The sequence below is a fragment of the Anoplolepis gracilipes genome, chromosome 8 (assembly GCF_047496725.1).
Source record: "Anoplolepis gracilipes chromosome 8, ASM4749672v1, whole genome shotgun sequence".
In the NCBI taxonomy this organism is placed as follows: Eukaryota; Metazoa; Arthropoda; class Insecta; order Hymenoptera; family Formicidae; genus Anoplolepis; species Anoplolepis gracilipes.
In genome coordinates this window covers 3,501,854-3,518,498 of record NC_132977.1, presented here as the reverse complement: position 1 = coordinate 3,518,498, position 16,645 = coordinate 3,501,854, and the positions used below count along the sequence as shown (strand labels likewise).

The 16,645-nt window shown below is 33.2% G+C and overlaps 1 protein-coding gene across 4 annotated transcripts in view; it reads right to left on the bottom strand.

Moving 5' to 3' along the window:
- The window catches only part of LOC140669073 (uncharacterized), a 188,181-nt gene that overhangs the window by 69,470 nt on the left and 102,066 nt on the right, over positions 1–16,645 (bottom strand). For 3 of the 4 annotated variants that reach the window (XM_072898561.1, XM_072898564.1, XM_072898563.1), the window contains exon 2: positions 8,900–9,117. In XM_072898561.1, coding sequence (XP_072754662.1) covers positions 8,900–9,117 — 218 coding nt within the window. The remainder of the gene's footprint in view (positions 1–8,899; positions 9,118–16,645) is intronic. The other variant, XM_072898562.1, reaches the window with a different exon arrangement.

The following is a 16,645-nucleotide window of genomic DNA, read 5'->3' as shown; positions in this document are numbered from 1 at the left end:
AAAAAAAAAAAAAAAAAAAGAAAAAACTTTTGAATACGCGAGCAAAACTAATATCACCAGGATTAACCTGCATATGAAATTGTATGGCATGTGCCAATATTTGCAACACGAGAATAAATCGGTGAAATGAGCGATGAATCGCTCTCATAAAAATACACATAAAAAAAGAGATAGCAGTTTTAAATTCTTGCTCAGTTTTAAATAAATATTGCATTGCAAAGGATGGGGATATCGATCGCTCGATGGCTGAATAGGAGGCACTAAAATCAAGATCTATGATAAACGGTTATGACCTCTTGACAAAAAGATTAAAGGAAAAATCGTGTTCCAGTTTGCATGGGATTCTACGGAAAAGATGAAATCGTAAATAAATGCGTAACGAAAAAGGAGATTTTTTTTGCCGGCTTTTTAATTGAGAAAACTTTTGTTCGAGAAGTAAATACATCGGTCGTAAAAAAGAGCGAATAATTGTCGCCTGAATTCATTCGAGTTCTTCAAAAGTCATCGATTATCCGACACTACCGTACAATGGCGACGCATACATTGTCGTGGATTCCTAGGATTCCACTTTCAATCAGCTAATTGCGTGCAAGGATTCGAGTTACACGGCTACGTCCGTGCTTAATTACGTTAAACGCAATCTAACACTGTTACAACGGGCATGACTTAATGAAGCGCGAGAAGTAATTTTAATTGCGATGACGTAGTAACTATAATCATACATAGAAAACAAGGAAACGATCCATTTAGTATCTTCTCATTTTTTGATCGTGTATAAAATAAATAAGTTGCGAAAATATTTAGAAAAGAATGCAAATAACTTCTATTTTCTATTGAATATCTTCAACAGTCGAGTTTAAAAAACATTCTATTTATTAAAGTTTTAATTTACATTAGTAAGATAAAAAGTACAGGATATATATCTGCGTTTTAATATCAGATTTATATCGTGAAAAAACACTTCCATCGTACATATGTCATCGCGTGCTTTTTGCTCTCTCGGTTACATTAAATTCACTCATGTATACCATATGCGTAGGTAATTGAAAATCAATAGACTCGCTCGCGAGTAGAGGAAAAGATATTCGCTGATTGTAATATTTCGCGCAGGGAAGGTGAAGGAAGGAAGACCCGGTATATGTCGGCACCGTCTGGCTGAGAAGAGAGAAATGTGGAAATTACATTTCCGGATTTCAAGCTGCTACCGACATGTCCGCGTTGGGATTCCCCACGTGCACGACTCGATCGCCTACGGTGTACCCGATCCCTCATATATGTACGTACGATATCCATCTAATTATCGGAGAGTTCCCCGGCTTCCTCCTCCCTCTATTTCACTTCTCTCCCGCGAGAGAAATCGATTTTCCGCGTGCATTGTATCGATGCATCCCTACGTCCGTGTCCTGTCGTCCGTCACAATACGTATACGTAAACGTTTACCGTACAACTCCGGTGATGTGAGTTCACTCCAGAGAACCGAAGTCAGGACGTGGCTTAATTCCCTTCGACTCTGTTACTCCATTTCTCTCGCTGCTGCTGTAAAGGAACCGATACCGTAAACTAACAGCAGCTAATCTCGATACGAGCGAAGATGGAACCGTCGTTATATTCTCTCTCTCTCTCTCTGATATGGCGATAGAACGTTAGTCGAATTGATTCCGGCTTATCGTGAGATAACATAATTATCGATCAAGTAAGTATCTCCGGTATATTTTAGAAGACTCAACTTGTGTTATATAATACCTGCGCGCTGATTATTTATACAACGAGCGATAAAAATATGGTCTCTCTTTCTCTCTCTCTCTCTCTCTCTCTCTCTCTCTCTCTCTCTCTATCTCTCTCAGAATACATGTATATAATACACTAAATAAAAAACGTCACAAAACCGACGAGAGTTTCTGCGCGATACATAAAAGATCAAACTATAAACCGGAGGATCAACGTATCGCGTCTCAATCTTTAGAAAGATACACATACCTCGTAACAAAACCCGGAGTTGTAAAACAAATCTGGTTCCCTTAATCCGCGCTTTATCCGTTATTCGATCTCGATTTGTCCACACTTCCTTTATTCATCCGCATTTCTTAAGGCTCCTAATCTAGTTTTTAAAAAATTGATAATTTTTATGAAGTATATTAAAAATTGATCTTTTTGAACGTTTATTATTATATAATGTTTATAAACAGTACGTCAATATTTTTAAATCTTGGATATTTAGCTTTTTTATTTCTAATTATTTTATTAAAATCAATTTATTTTGTTTTTATTTTCATTGGAAATAATATTTTCTAATTTTATTTTAACAAATTAAAAAATAACAAAATAGTATCATTTAAAAATTAGATATTTCAATTTTACCGATATTTTTTTCTTTTTTTAAACGTCAAAAAAATATTAAATTTTAATATTTTTTAAATTCTAATTAAGTTCAATATCCTACAGAATAAAACTAGAACAAATTTTGTCATTTCAGATAATTACAGAAAAAAGCTCCATGGTTTAAAAATATCGACGTACTGTTTAAACATACGTTAAACGCAAAAAAACTCAATTTCTAATATTTTTAAAAAAAGAATTCTAAAAATCACCAATTTTTCATACTGCTAGAGTACGTAGATTGAGCCCTTAAACTTCCGTCGATTCCTCGTTATCTATATTTGCTTTATTCTCGTTTCTCTTCTTTTTTAGTAGTCGCGATTTACATACACGTTTCACTCGGGAAAGAAAGCGCGACTATCGAGACGTATGTACGTACGTACGACATTTTATTCCAACATAAGTCGCGACTTTAAATTCCTTCCTCTTTATGGAGGCAGCGACGTATGTCGCCGAGAAGTTGTTCGGGGGGCGGGAATTGAGGGGTTGGAAATAAGCACTCGCGCGGAAAAGCCCTTTCGCGAGATTCGAATCGCTCGGCAAGGGTAAGGCAGCCACTTTTGGCTCGAACCCTTCTACAGGGAATACGCTTTCTCATTCAGAGGATACGCGTTTCCCCGCTTTGAGAATTCCCGATGCAGCTCTGCACCCGAGGAAAGTATACCGCCGCGCGCGCTGATTCCTTCCTGTGCACACAGGAAACAGCAGCAGCGAGGCGAATTCCACGTGTGCGTTGGAAGCAATGACGCGAGCGAAGCAATGATCGCGTTCTCGAGCGAACTATATCCCTGATTCATACTAGATACGTGCATATCAATACAGGGTGCTGAATCAGAACTGAAAGTGCATTATATGTAAAGGTGTCTCTTCATCTCACGTCAAAATCGAATATCTTAAATCATATTATATAGAGAAAAAGTAAAAGAAGATATAGAGGGAAAAAATTTACTTCAAAAGTATTATTAGGATGTCTACACAAATTTTGTAAAAAATTTTCCCTAAAAATTCTCTGATTTTTCAGAAAATTATTTTTGTTTAAAATTTCAGATAAAAAAAATATTTTCAAGATTGTTTATCAAATGCAACTTTTTAAAACTAAGTTCTTTGATCTGCGTTTTTTAATGGTTTTTCATATGAAGAAAATAAAATTTATTAAAAAAGAATACAATTTATTTAAAAAATATTATTAGGGTATCTATTTAAATTTTAAATAGTACAAAAATTCCCTGATTTTTCAAAGAATTATTTTTGACACTTCAGCTAAAAAAATATTTTCAAGATTGTTTTTCACGATTTTCAAGTGCAATTTAAAAAAAAAAAATAAGTTTTTAAATGTTTTTTCATTCGAAAAAAAATACAGGACATTTTAAGTTTCAATTAATAAATTTATAAATATACGGAAAAAAACTCAATGATTTTATAAGATAAACATTTATCACTTGCATAACATTTTCATTGTCTTTATCAATAAAAATGTGTACCTATTTGTTCAGACATTGAATATATAAAAATTAAATATAGACATATATTTATATTAAATATTTTAAACACATATGCATATAATTCACTTGGCGACTATCAGAGGGAATTAAAAAAAAAATTCCCTGAATTCCAATAAAATTCTATAATTCCTGATTTTTTCAAATCCCTCCTAATTTTCATATTTTTCCAGGGAGTGGATGCCCTGAAATTAATTCACTCAGGAAGGCTTGTTTTATTAAAAATAAAAAAAAAAACTTATCGATTTACTATTTATTTTCTTTTATGATAATAATACGTATAAATATAAGATGAAACATCGTACATAGTGTATAAACATAGTATATCTAAACAGATTAGATATTTTTCTTGGTATGGTTTTCAAATCAAATGATCACGTTAATACGACTTCCAACCGCTTCCAACTTCCATTTGTTGAATTTATGTTGAAGCGAGTTGATTTAAACTCCATCTAAACTTTTCGTTCTAAAGTAAAAAGCGACAAATGGGAGATGAAAGTGCTTTAGAACTCTATAAATCGTTCGCAGCTAACTGCGATCTCAAGTTGATCCGATATGAGAGAGCGTAGTAAATAAATTACGCACTACTTGACTATGGACTTGTTTTATGGGTCGACCTTTTGTTAAGAGACCAAATAAATCGCTCAAGGAAAGAATCCCCCGCGAATCTTGTCTGACTCTTCAGATTATCGATCACATCATTGGTTCTCTCCACAATATACGTTACAATGTACGTATCTGTCTATGGGAAAAATTCAAAAGCATAAATCCAATGGGAAATGATAAATAAAGTGATTCTTAACTTGTCGAATGCATCGCGATATTATATTTGCTTTACGACTCGATCTTTTTCTTGTTAAAAAAAAAAAAAAATACTCATAAAATTCTGTTTCTTTTAACGATTCTGGTAATAACATGTACATATATGTAAATAAGTGAGAAAAAGATTTCAATGCAGTATATATAACATTTCGTGAAATGTATTTTCACTTTGAGAAGTTCGAAGACCGTACGTATATCCAGTGGATAAAAAATATCAGGAAACGCGAGAGAAAGCGTTCGGATCTCGGTGAAAAGCAAGATCCGTAGCGAAGGATAAGATCGTCGACGAAATAAAAGAGTTACTCCATTTTCGCATGCGGGCGAGATCGTACGTACAATGGTTTCTTCCTCGGTTCGGTAGAATATGAAATATGAAATCGATATACGTGGACTTGTGAAAACCGCAAACCGATGGATACTACGGGAGATTTTTATTGTATGTACCAAAGGTAAGTTATTATACCGCAATGCTGTGCGAATAACGCCACCTTTTTTTCCCCTCGGAGAATAGAAAGTGGAGATCATTTTGAATCGCCAGAGAAACGATCCGTCTGATTCTTCCGAAAATCGTTGTTCGCGCTAACATAAATCTGTATAAAAATTTTCTTCACCAATGTAAGAAGAGTTGTTTATCATCGTACTCTTCTCCTAAATCGTACTTTATCAAATTTCTTTATAATTGATAAATATAAACGACATCTAATAAAAAACGTAAAAATATGAAATAAATGAGCAATAAAAAAATATAAATAAAAGGTCCCCTAGATTACATCCGATTTTGTGCGTGCTACAGATATTCAAAAAATCAGATATGATATGTAACTTGTGACTAATTTATTTTAGCTGATAATAATTCAACAAGATTTATTCTATATTTTTGTATTTTTCCGAAAATTTATTATAAAATATTTTATTTGATGTATATATTACATTTATTACTAATAAAGGTTAAATTGATATTTATAAAGAAACTGATCGTGGTTTCTAATCATCATTTTTAATTTTATCGTATTGATTTGAGAAAATTTTGTATCAGAACAAGCAAAGTACTGTACCAACTGTTATTCATAAAAGCTATTATTTAATAATTTTTATTTTATATTGAATATTTTCTTCCTTATTTGTTATTGATAAAATTTAATTTAATACAAAATATAAATTAATATTAATATAAATATGTTATTTCTAATTATTATATGTTGGATGTTTCTTTATTTGTTCTTATGTATAAAATATATTAATAAATTATTTCTTTTCTCATCTATATTTTTGTTATTATTGCCATTTGCCAATTTACTACTTTTAAAGGAGATACGATTCAAGAGACGGATTGCTTAAAAACATACTTTTTACTCTATGTCACAAAAAGATTTATAACATATTAATTTGTTCTTGTTTAACAAAAGGTTAAATAACTAACAGTTGGTGTTTTAAACATCAAACTAAAATGTCCAATATTAATTGCATAATACTATTTAATGCCAAGTGAGGAAGAAATAACGTCAAATATTTTAAGTGATACGATATAAACAACTTTATCACTAATAAATAGAAACGATCATATTAGAAATCCCGCAGAGGGAAAAAATTTCAAACACAAAATACGAATACAGTGGAAATAAAGTACTAATTCTGTCCTCGATTTCCGCTTGGCCGAAATCAAATTGCGAGCTTCGTAAATGGATAATTTAATATCGAAAGAAGAAATATGAAGCTTCGCGCATATCTCTAAGAACATGTTACTCAACCACCGACAACCTCGTTAGACCACCTAGTTGCTCTCTCTCTCTTCTTCTTCCTTCCGTCTCTTTTCAGCTCAAACGAATTTGTCAGTCGCACGCTTCGCGAAACACAGGGCTGCGCCGTTTTCAGGTCAGTTACCATTATTCCGCAAACCAAGATTTTAACCCAACGCGGGACGTATCTCTCTCTCTCTCTTTTTCCGCCCTCGCGCGAGAGATTCGTAATTGCCAGTGAATTAAGCTCAAAGAAAACAAGTTTTCGTGCGGGCACATTCTCCAGGGACTTTTCCCCGACGGAGCCCCCGTGTATTCTTGTTGAGATAGTAAAGCGCGCGCGGATGATGTTTCTCCCCGGGCTTCCCGACTTGTTCGATCATCATCTTTGTGAAAATTTCGCGCAACCTCTCCTTTGACGATGTTTACAGTTGCATTTTAGTTGCTGCACTTTCACGTAGCCTTTGACGAAGCTCTCGCCTTTCGATGCGCTCTTAAAACGAATTCGCTTGGCAATTTTCGAAAACATCCGGAATGAAACACAGAGAGGGAGTATAAAATATCCCCTCTTTCCCCTAGCACTTTACTGTAGATCTATAAACTTATATAGGTTGATTTAAAAGATATTTCGACGTGCGAGAAATTTTTTCACGCGCTTTTAGTAATACTGTGAAAGAAATCTAAAAAGTAACTATTGTGATTATTATTGCGAGAGACACTTTTATTATATATTATAATATTACTTTTAAGAGTTGTAATTTAAAAATTTTTCAGCAGTATAAAGAACTATTTAAATTTATGTAATAAATATTCGAAATTATTCTTAATACAAGAAAAAGAGAGTAGTTTATCTTACTTTATTACGCAAAAGGAAATTTAGTAACTTTTTGTGTAAAATAATAATTAAAATTAATGTGTGTCATGATCGCTCCTTAAATTCTAAATTACATTAAGAAACTGGCGATAGGAGCGGTAAATTTTCTAAACAATTAGTGAATCACTTAATAAATTACATTAAAATTCAAACACAAGTTTTTAATCTAATGAATATCATAACGAGATTGTTTTAATTGATGTATGTATGCAAACGTCATTTCTACAATCGAGATTCTCCTCAGTGCTTTACAATAAAACAAAAAAAAAAGAAACAAAGAATATAATAATTAAAACATTAATTTCAGAGATTGTGAAACATTAAATAAATTAAACTACTAGCATAATACTAGTTAAGCCCATTATTTTTGTGTTAACATATCGAAGTTCCTGAATTATCGCACTTAACTTTCCGTATTACCTCTAAGAACACGTAAGTAGTGGAAAATAATCGCGATAGGAGGGATTGCGGCAATCTCTTGAGTCTGTGTAAAATCTTCCACAAGATAAGAAGGAGTGTACTGCGATTCATGCACGAGGTCACGCATCCGAGCCAAGTTTACGAGGCTTGAAGCGTATGGAGGTTAACCCCAGAAGGGGTGGATCCGGTTTACGATTCTTTCCGGTTTGGTAACCATGCGGAGTAGGAAGGAAAACGAGGACGCGCTGGAAGAATATATCATCTATGTCCTTCTCTGGATTAGAAACGAGGAAGAACCGATAAATGTAAGACGTCGAATAAAGTTTCGAGGCTGATCGGAGATCGAGAAATGAAAAAGTGCAGTCGCGAAAATCGAGGAGACGTGGAACGTAAATCTCTCAATTACATCAAGATACAATCGTATAATGTCGTGTAAGTTGGTAATAAAACGGATATAACGTATCTTATATTTTGATCGACGTTCGGATTCTTTGAAACTTCCGAGTTTCGGCAGCCCCGGAGTTTAGCAAAACTTCCTTTCGGGCGCTGAAGAAGCAGAATTTGGAGATAATCGGAATCTAAAGTACGTCCAAATATTAAACTTCCCCTGAAAGGGTGGGATCATGTCTTGCAAATTTGCCAAGTTCGTACGCTCCGTTATTACACGAGAAATACACGAAAGTTTACGTCTATGTGCGTGATCAAGCTTTTAACTTGTTACAGAAGAAACGTGTCACATTAAACGCTGATTACATTTCAAGATTGATAAAAAATTATGTAAGACGACGTTAAAATTATACAAACATTTATTGATGCTACTTAATAATTAATTAAGAAAATAAATTATTTTATTAGCAGAATGTTCGATAATGAATATCGCAAACTCAAGAAGTTTTAATTAAGTACTCTTCAAAAACAAAGAAAGGAAATATAAATTGAAGAAAAAATTAAAGTTCTGTTTTTTCGCGATAAAGATAAAAAATTTCGAAGAAAATCATATAACCATTTACAAATTTTATATTTTTAATTTCTCTTCTCTTCTTTTCTCTCCATTAAATCAACGCGGTTACGCGTGGCAGCAATTTTCAATAAACTTGAAAATCGCATACGCTCTCTTGCTTAATCACGGCATCCACCTGCTACGGGAATGGGAGAATTTCATTGGCACATACCTGCACTGATTGCGGCCAGATGCATGTGTGATTCGTCGGCTCGTCCCCCGTGATCATCGGGGGAACGGATGAGTTGCATTTGCTGATGCCGTACATTCCCGTTCTTCCATACTGGGCGTGTTCGACGAGAATGGTTGTGCCGGGTGGGCATTTTAACGTCATGGTTTCCTCGTCGCAGGCCGCGCGTTGATAGGTCTTCAAGGTGCCTGACAACAAGGCTGTCCAATTAAAAAAAAAAAAAAAAAAAAAAAAGAAAAATTCCACGTGACGCGGCGTAAAAATGATATGTCATATGAATCGATCAGCGACGACATAAAAAAAGTCGATTAAAATCGCATATATTATTGAAATATAAATATCAAAATAGATGGCACAAAGCATGCATTAATAAATTGAAGAATAAGCCGTGTATAAATTACAGAAGGATACGAGAGAAAAGACAAGCGCAAGAGAAGGTCGGGCGGTCGGATATCGAAGATCGAAGCGTAATGACATCGCCGCCGCAACAGAGTGATCAATTTAAAGGGATCGGGAGTAATTAATGAGTGGATCAGCCAAAGTGGATTGGTTTCGGGAACGGATGTATCAATGGCAACAACATTCGCCGGCAGGCGAAAGCAGGGTCGTTTCGTTTACATACGATACGCGGTTTAACATAGGGCGAGGAAGTAGGGGAAGCAGCCAACATTTGCGGAATTTAACGCGGAGATCGTTCGTGACGATGGAGTTTGCGGACGGGACCGCAGACGTTCCAGCATGTAAATGCAGATTCGCGCGATAATTTCGCGAGCGGAGGCCAATAAAGGGACCGGTATAGTCGCAGAAGTTTCCGAGGAAATGGCAAAATGATTGTAACAGTGCGTGGTAACAGCCCGCGTGCGGAATAATGCGTGACGAAATGTGTGGAATATCCGTATTATATATTTTCCGCCAGTATAAAGTTTGCGACGATCGATACGAGCAGTTTCAAACATTGTTATAATAATTCAAGCATTAGTGAATCATTAATAAGGGAGTAAATAATTAACGTGTTAAATAACAGTATTTGCAATCCCAATATTTTTTCAAGCAAAATAAATAAAACAAATATATTATTAAAAAAATTATAAATATATATATATATATATATATGGGTGTGTGTGTAAATTCGTATCACCATCACCAATACGTTAGTATTGTCACCGTAGTCACCATCACCGAGAAAGAGTTATCAGCAGTCATGGATGAGCGCAGCCAGCCCGATGTCCCGATGAGCGACATGAAAAATAAAACAGATAATAATGTCTGTTAGTTACATCGAGCAAGTTACCACACCACCGAGAGAGAGTTGCGAAATATGCAAATTCTTCAATATTTCCCAAGTACCTCCCGGTGGTGGATGTGGAAGGAGGAGCAAAGTCGATAATTCACGCGTCGACGAAGGAACATCTGACCCATTATTGGTAGTTTCTTCTGCGACGAGACAGTCGTGGTAAAGTGCATGATACGCTTTCAAATTTTGTTGAGTAAATTTGTCGAACCAAAGAAGAGCGTAAAATCCTATTCCAATTATTCTCACATACATATATACTCTCAATTGTGTATCGCAAATATTTGACGCTCTCAAAGATTTCATTAAAGACACACCTATATCTCTCTTGTTTTCTCAAGTATTATTAATTTTATTATTTTATTAAATTTCACTACATGTACGACATATAATAAGATTTCATGAAATGTTATTATTAATCTTATTATTGTATTGGTTTTATTAATTTTATTATTGATATAGTTTTGTATTTTTGTTTGAAAGAGGAATTATTCATTCCAAAACATTTCGATAAATTGTACAAAAGTAATACGCGAAAAGTATCACATACATATAATAATAAAATTAATAATATCAATTTTATTATTTTATTACAATAAAAGTTATTACTAAAAGATATGTAAGATTTTATTATTAATTTTATTATTGGTATTTTTATTCGAGGAAATAACTAATTCAAAATGTTTCGATAAATAGAAAAAATAATGTATGAAAAGTATCCAAAATAATAAAATTAATATATATAATAAATAAATATTTCTTAAATATTCTATTCCGTATTATTAAAATATAGAGCTTTTTAGAGTTATTTTTTAAAGTAAAAAGCAATTTAAATTTTCGTGAGACGTAACGTTACGTTATTTTCCCATAGAATCCGATTATGAGTTAACGAGCGGTGTGGTATAATTTGTGACGTTACAAAGTTGTCGTCTCTTCCATCGACAAAATTCGCAATAAGTGTCGACAAGGAGGTTCAGAAGCAACGACGTTCTACGACTTGGTCGGCACATCGTCTTGGTAACGATCCTCCGTCTTATGAGCCCGGCGTCTAGATTATATGCATAAAGCCAGACACCGCAAAGAGTAATGCATACAAACGATTGTTGCATCCCGGCAATAACAAACCCGTGGTCCGCGCTATTACATTCCGTTGCCCACCTTGTACAGCTCACGTCCGTAAATCAACGAGTATGCAAACTGTAAAGCGCTGAACTGTGCACCGACTGCAACCACTCCGGAATCTTCTTCGCGGGAGGGAGGACCGCTGTAACTCGACTACGTGATTGGAATGACCGAGCGATCCGATATGCGCCCCTTGATCTCTCTCCGAAGAATGCGCGTGTACAATTCACGGGCAAAACTTTCGTATAGTAATCTGATTAAATTTAATCGGCCGAGTTTCCCGGTTCTTACATACGTCGGATACCGAGGTTCTCTCTTTCTAATTCCCGTCTATTGAAATCATCAGATGGTTATCGCTTATGGAAATCATTGCGGAAAAAAAAACACGAAAAACTGTGAGCTTGGATAGCGAGATAAAATATTTTTTAAAATACTGAAGAATTTCGTACATGATTTAATCATCTGTTTAATTTTTTATAAAGTTAATGAAACACGCTTTTTTATAAAACAATGAAATCCAAAACTTTCATTTTACGTAGCTTTGGGAAAATATATATAATCATACGTGTTTCATGTTTATTTGAGAACATATGTTATTCCCTCTTTCTCTCTTCGTCTAAAAATCTAGAATTATTACATAACTTACTTTCCATATAAATATAGTAATGTTCATTATAATAAAACTCTTGACATCTTGATATTTCTTTTGCTAAAAAATCAAAACAGATAATCTCAGACAAAATACAATATTATTTTCATGGCTACTCACTATTCTAATCCACTTAATCAATGTCTATTCATAATTGTGCATGTGTATTCGAGTAGACAAATAAAAGTATGAAAATTCTACGCGCGAGACATGCTCTTATTACCAAAACTGGGTTAATGGCTATCTCGAACAACGGCTTATTCTGATTTATCTTCTATAATTATGATGAGAGCTTGCACGGAAATTAAACGCCAGAATATCATGGATTAATCAAACTTAATAACATTTGCGTACGATTATTGCATTTCAGATATGCAAATGATAAATACGCACATAAATCGTAAAGTTATTAAAATTGTTAAAAAATTTAAAAAAAGATTAAAAAAAATACTTATTTTTTAAATATATATTTATACATAGTAAAAATCAAAGTAATATCATGTGAAACAAAGAGATATATAATTTTTAAATATATTAATTGTTATATTACATATGTTAATAATTATTTACTCAATTTTATTATTCAAACTTTAAAATTACTATTTCTTACGAGAAGATTTTCTTGGATACATCGAAACTTATTTATTAATCCATTAGAAAAAAAAAAAAAAAAACAGAATATTATTACTTTGTATTATTTATCAAAAATTTTGAAAATAAAGATATTTTTTACGCGAATATTTTTTAAGGCATAAACAGCAGATGTTACCAGAAGACGATTTCGCTTTTGGCCAAATGCTCTTTTCCCGGGACATTCAATTTCGCTCTCATCCTATTTCTCCCTGCACGAACATCGCGCTCACACTTTTACGGCGACAAGCTGTAGAATAACTCACGGCCGCGGAAGTAAATTGTTGCGCTGGTAACGGATGAACACGGCGGAAGTAGAACGGTGGATTCGAATGTTTATTCAGTTGTAAGCTTACGCGAGCGCGCGACTTCCGCGGGCGAATACATTATTTAAAAGGTTCATTTATCTGGTAGATCGTGTATCGAATCGAGATCAAGCGAGGACAAAAGCTGGAAAACAACTTGTAAATTTGTGGCTTGACATGAATGGCACATCGGTTTCTATTTTCAGCACGTTGTTTTGCCATATGATTCTCACCCTCGATCAAGCGTCACTTCATCACACGTACTTCGTTTAAAGAGAGAATCAATATATTTATGTTATAACAATAATGTATGATTATATGTATTGTTCACTAATCCCTTAAATTGCAAGCAAGATTTTAAATAACACAAAACCTATCTTATTTCGCTCACAATCTATTAAATATACGTATTTCTACTTTCCGTACTTTATAGCGGACAGAAAATGGCTGATCCGATAAATTTTTCGGTGGCTCGATAGCTGTGACATTTTTACTAGACAATTGTGTTACGGATGACGCAATATTTCGCGATGAAAGATTAACCTAAATCGAACGCGCGTAGAGATAGTTGGACTTAATTCGTCCAGTTCTAAGCCATGGTTTAAGGTCCCTCGAAACGAAAGCTTACCAGAGGATTAAAGTATCGTTGCTCCGATGGAACGAACACCATGAAGCACTGTAAACATACTGGAGGTAGCAAGGAAGTTTGAAAGTAATGACTGTACTAGTTTTGGGTACAATTTACAGTGACATTAAAAAAAAAATCGTGAAAAATTTCATTCTAAAATATATACAATGTGTTATAGATTAATTTATTATTTGGTTTAACCTTAAATTTATTTTAAAATTAAAACTCTCTCTCTCTCTCTTTCTCTCATCGTCAACCTCTTTTTTAGGTTTTATTTTATAAATATAAATAATATAGAAAGATATATTAAAATTTTTAATTTAAATCAATAAGTAAATATTTCCATCATATGAATATTAAGCATAAAATAAAGCATGATATTTTACAAAAAACATGATATTATCTAACTAATGTAGATATCACGATCAGAAATCATTACAAGATAATGACTTGAAAGAAACAACATGGAAACGCAGGAATAATACGGGAAATGTCCTCGTTATTATTTATTGAAAATGGCGATTTCATAGAAATGCACGCAGAAATATTTCGTTTCATTGTGACCACAATTACAATAATGTCCATTTGATTGCTGGACTAATTAAATCATCCTAACTTTCATGACACATGCGAACGATTACATTTTGCAACTACTGCTCGTACGAAACTTCTCTTGAATCTAATTGTACATTAATGTGCTTGTACGAAACCGCATAAAGCACCATTTACGATGTTGGAGATTAATGCAACATTCAATTACACCAAAAAGACTATAGCATTTGTTAAACATGTATCATAGACCAATATCAAAATATTCAATATTAATGTTAAATATATATGGATGGTGATGTATAAATTCATATTTTTTTTAAATTATTTACATTTCAATAAGCAAAATAAAATTTAAACCCATAGTTTACAAAAAGTTTTAATTATACAATTGACAGGTTCCCTGAACAAATCCTCGATATTAAATATTCTGCTTCCATTGTGTTCCGCAACAGATATCCAACGCTTTATAAAGCTTTTAAAATATATATAATTTCCATGTTTTTATTTGTTGCGTAAACAACTGAGAAAATCGTAGTATACATCAAATTATCTCCTTCATATACAATCGTATAAAGAGATTCTATTGAAATACGGAATTATGGAATTTAAGCTGAATTGTGTGCACCGGTCGTATTCTTGTCGACTGATATAGATCGTAAGGGAGCCAATGGCTAGCGCAGATTTCCAGCTAGATTCGATCAATGTTCGTCCCGGTTCCATCGTAACGGAAACCGGAAGACGTGCTGCTCGAGCTGCTTACGAGGCAGCTTGTACGAAACTCGCCCCGTAACGCTCGTTCTGTAGAACAACTAAAATCTGGAAACGATGCCAACTTTTCAGAACTAGACCAGAGCTAGAGAATCGTACAATCATTTTCTTTCTCTCTCGTTCTTCTTGTCGTTATACGAGTGCAACCACTCTGTGACTTTTAACTTTTTCTGCTTTTCACATTAAACGATCGTTCACGAGTATCAAGTCGCAATTTCGTAAAAAAAATCGCGGCGAGAATAAAAAAAAAAAATCGAACTTCAAAAAAATCAATACAAAAGTGCAATCAAATGTAATGTGGTAATATATAAGTATTTAAATTTTACATACACGAATGCGGTATTTTATTCACAAGCAATCGAGTAATTTTATCCTCATTTTGGGAAAAAAGAGTATAAAAGAAATTCTAAAGATAATTAATGTAATTAATATAGCCTATCAAAAATCTTATATTACATTAAATAATTATGCATTATATTGTCTATAATATGCCATTTATTATTACTCTATATTATTCCGTTTAATAGCTTATTTAAAGTAGAAAACAGTCTCAAACTTTGTAAGCCTCGTTTATGAATCGATCGAAATTCGTGTAACGAAATAAACTTGTTCCTCTGTAGCTAAAAGTGGAGTCAAATTAACAAGCTAATATAATAAATATAATAATATAAAAAATAAAATAAAATTGTAATTTCCATCAAAAAGTTAATTCTTTTGTTTTCAGAATGTAAAAACATCAATCAATTTTATATTTCTACAAATACATTTCGAGAGATATATACACTACTATTCTGTTGAATAAAATTAATATTAAATGCTGCAAAATATTATAATATCTATACGCAAGGTATTAAATACAGTTGAAATTTCGCGGTGCAGTAAACTAATATTCCATTTTATGTTCATGCAACAAATAATCGAAGGATATTTATTCGACGGGTTTCGTCGGGTGTGTTTTGTGCGCGTTCATATATGACGCATTTAAAATTCAAGACGAGACGCATCGCATTCGAAATATTATCAGAGAGAGAGAGAGAGAGAGGGAACATACACGCGCGAATAATTACTGATTATCATTTATACATTGTTCGGAATTAATGGAATATTTTCTCTAAAAAAGTAATGCCCGATTGATTTAGCGCTTTTATAGATACACTTATATGTATATACATTTCAATTTATACGTCTATATTTTCAACAGACAATTGCATTAGTTGGGATATAACCCCTGTGCCTGCTGATGTAACGTGGATAGGGCGGTAAATGACTATTATTGCCTGTACTCACAGAAAAATAGTAACCTCACGCGCGCAATTTACGAACTAATTGAAAATAAGCACCTATAAACGTATACTACTTTATCGACAGCGCGAGTTTTCAGCTTGACGTCGGGACAACGCATATATAAATTGTTATTGATCATTATCTACATAGTCGGGGGTTAATGGATATTTTCCAGCATAATAATGAACGTACCGAAAAGTAGAAGTGCGCTGTACACTCTGGATATAATTTAATTACTCTTCAATAATATTATTTCTAAAAGCTGATATATAGTTTTAAATATTAATCGTCGATTATATATAGTCAAACATTTTAATTACATTTCTTCATAAAAAAATTTATCACATATTATATATTTACAAGATGATAAAGTATGCAAAAATATTGTCTAGATATGTATTACAAAGATAATTCTGACTAATCTTCTTGTAAATAAGTAAATAAAAAGAAGAAAAGATTAGTCGAGATTCTTGAACTGTCATTATGCTGCTAAAATTTT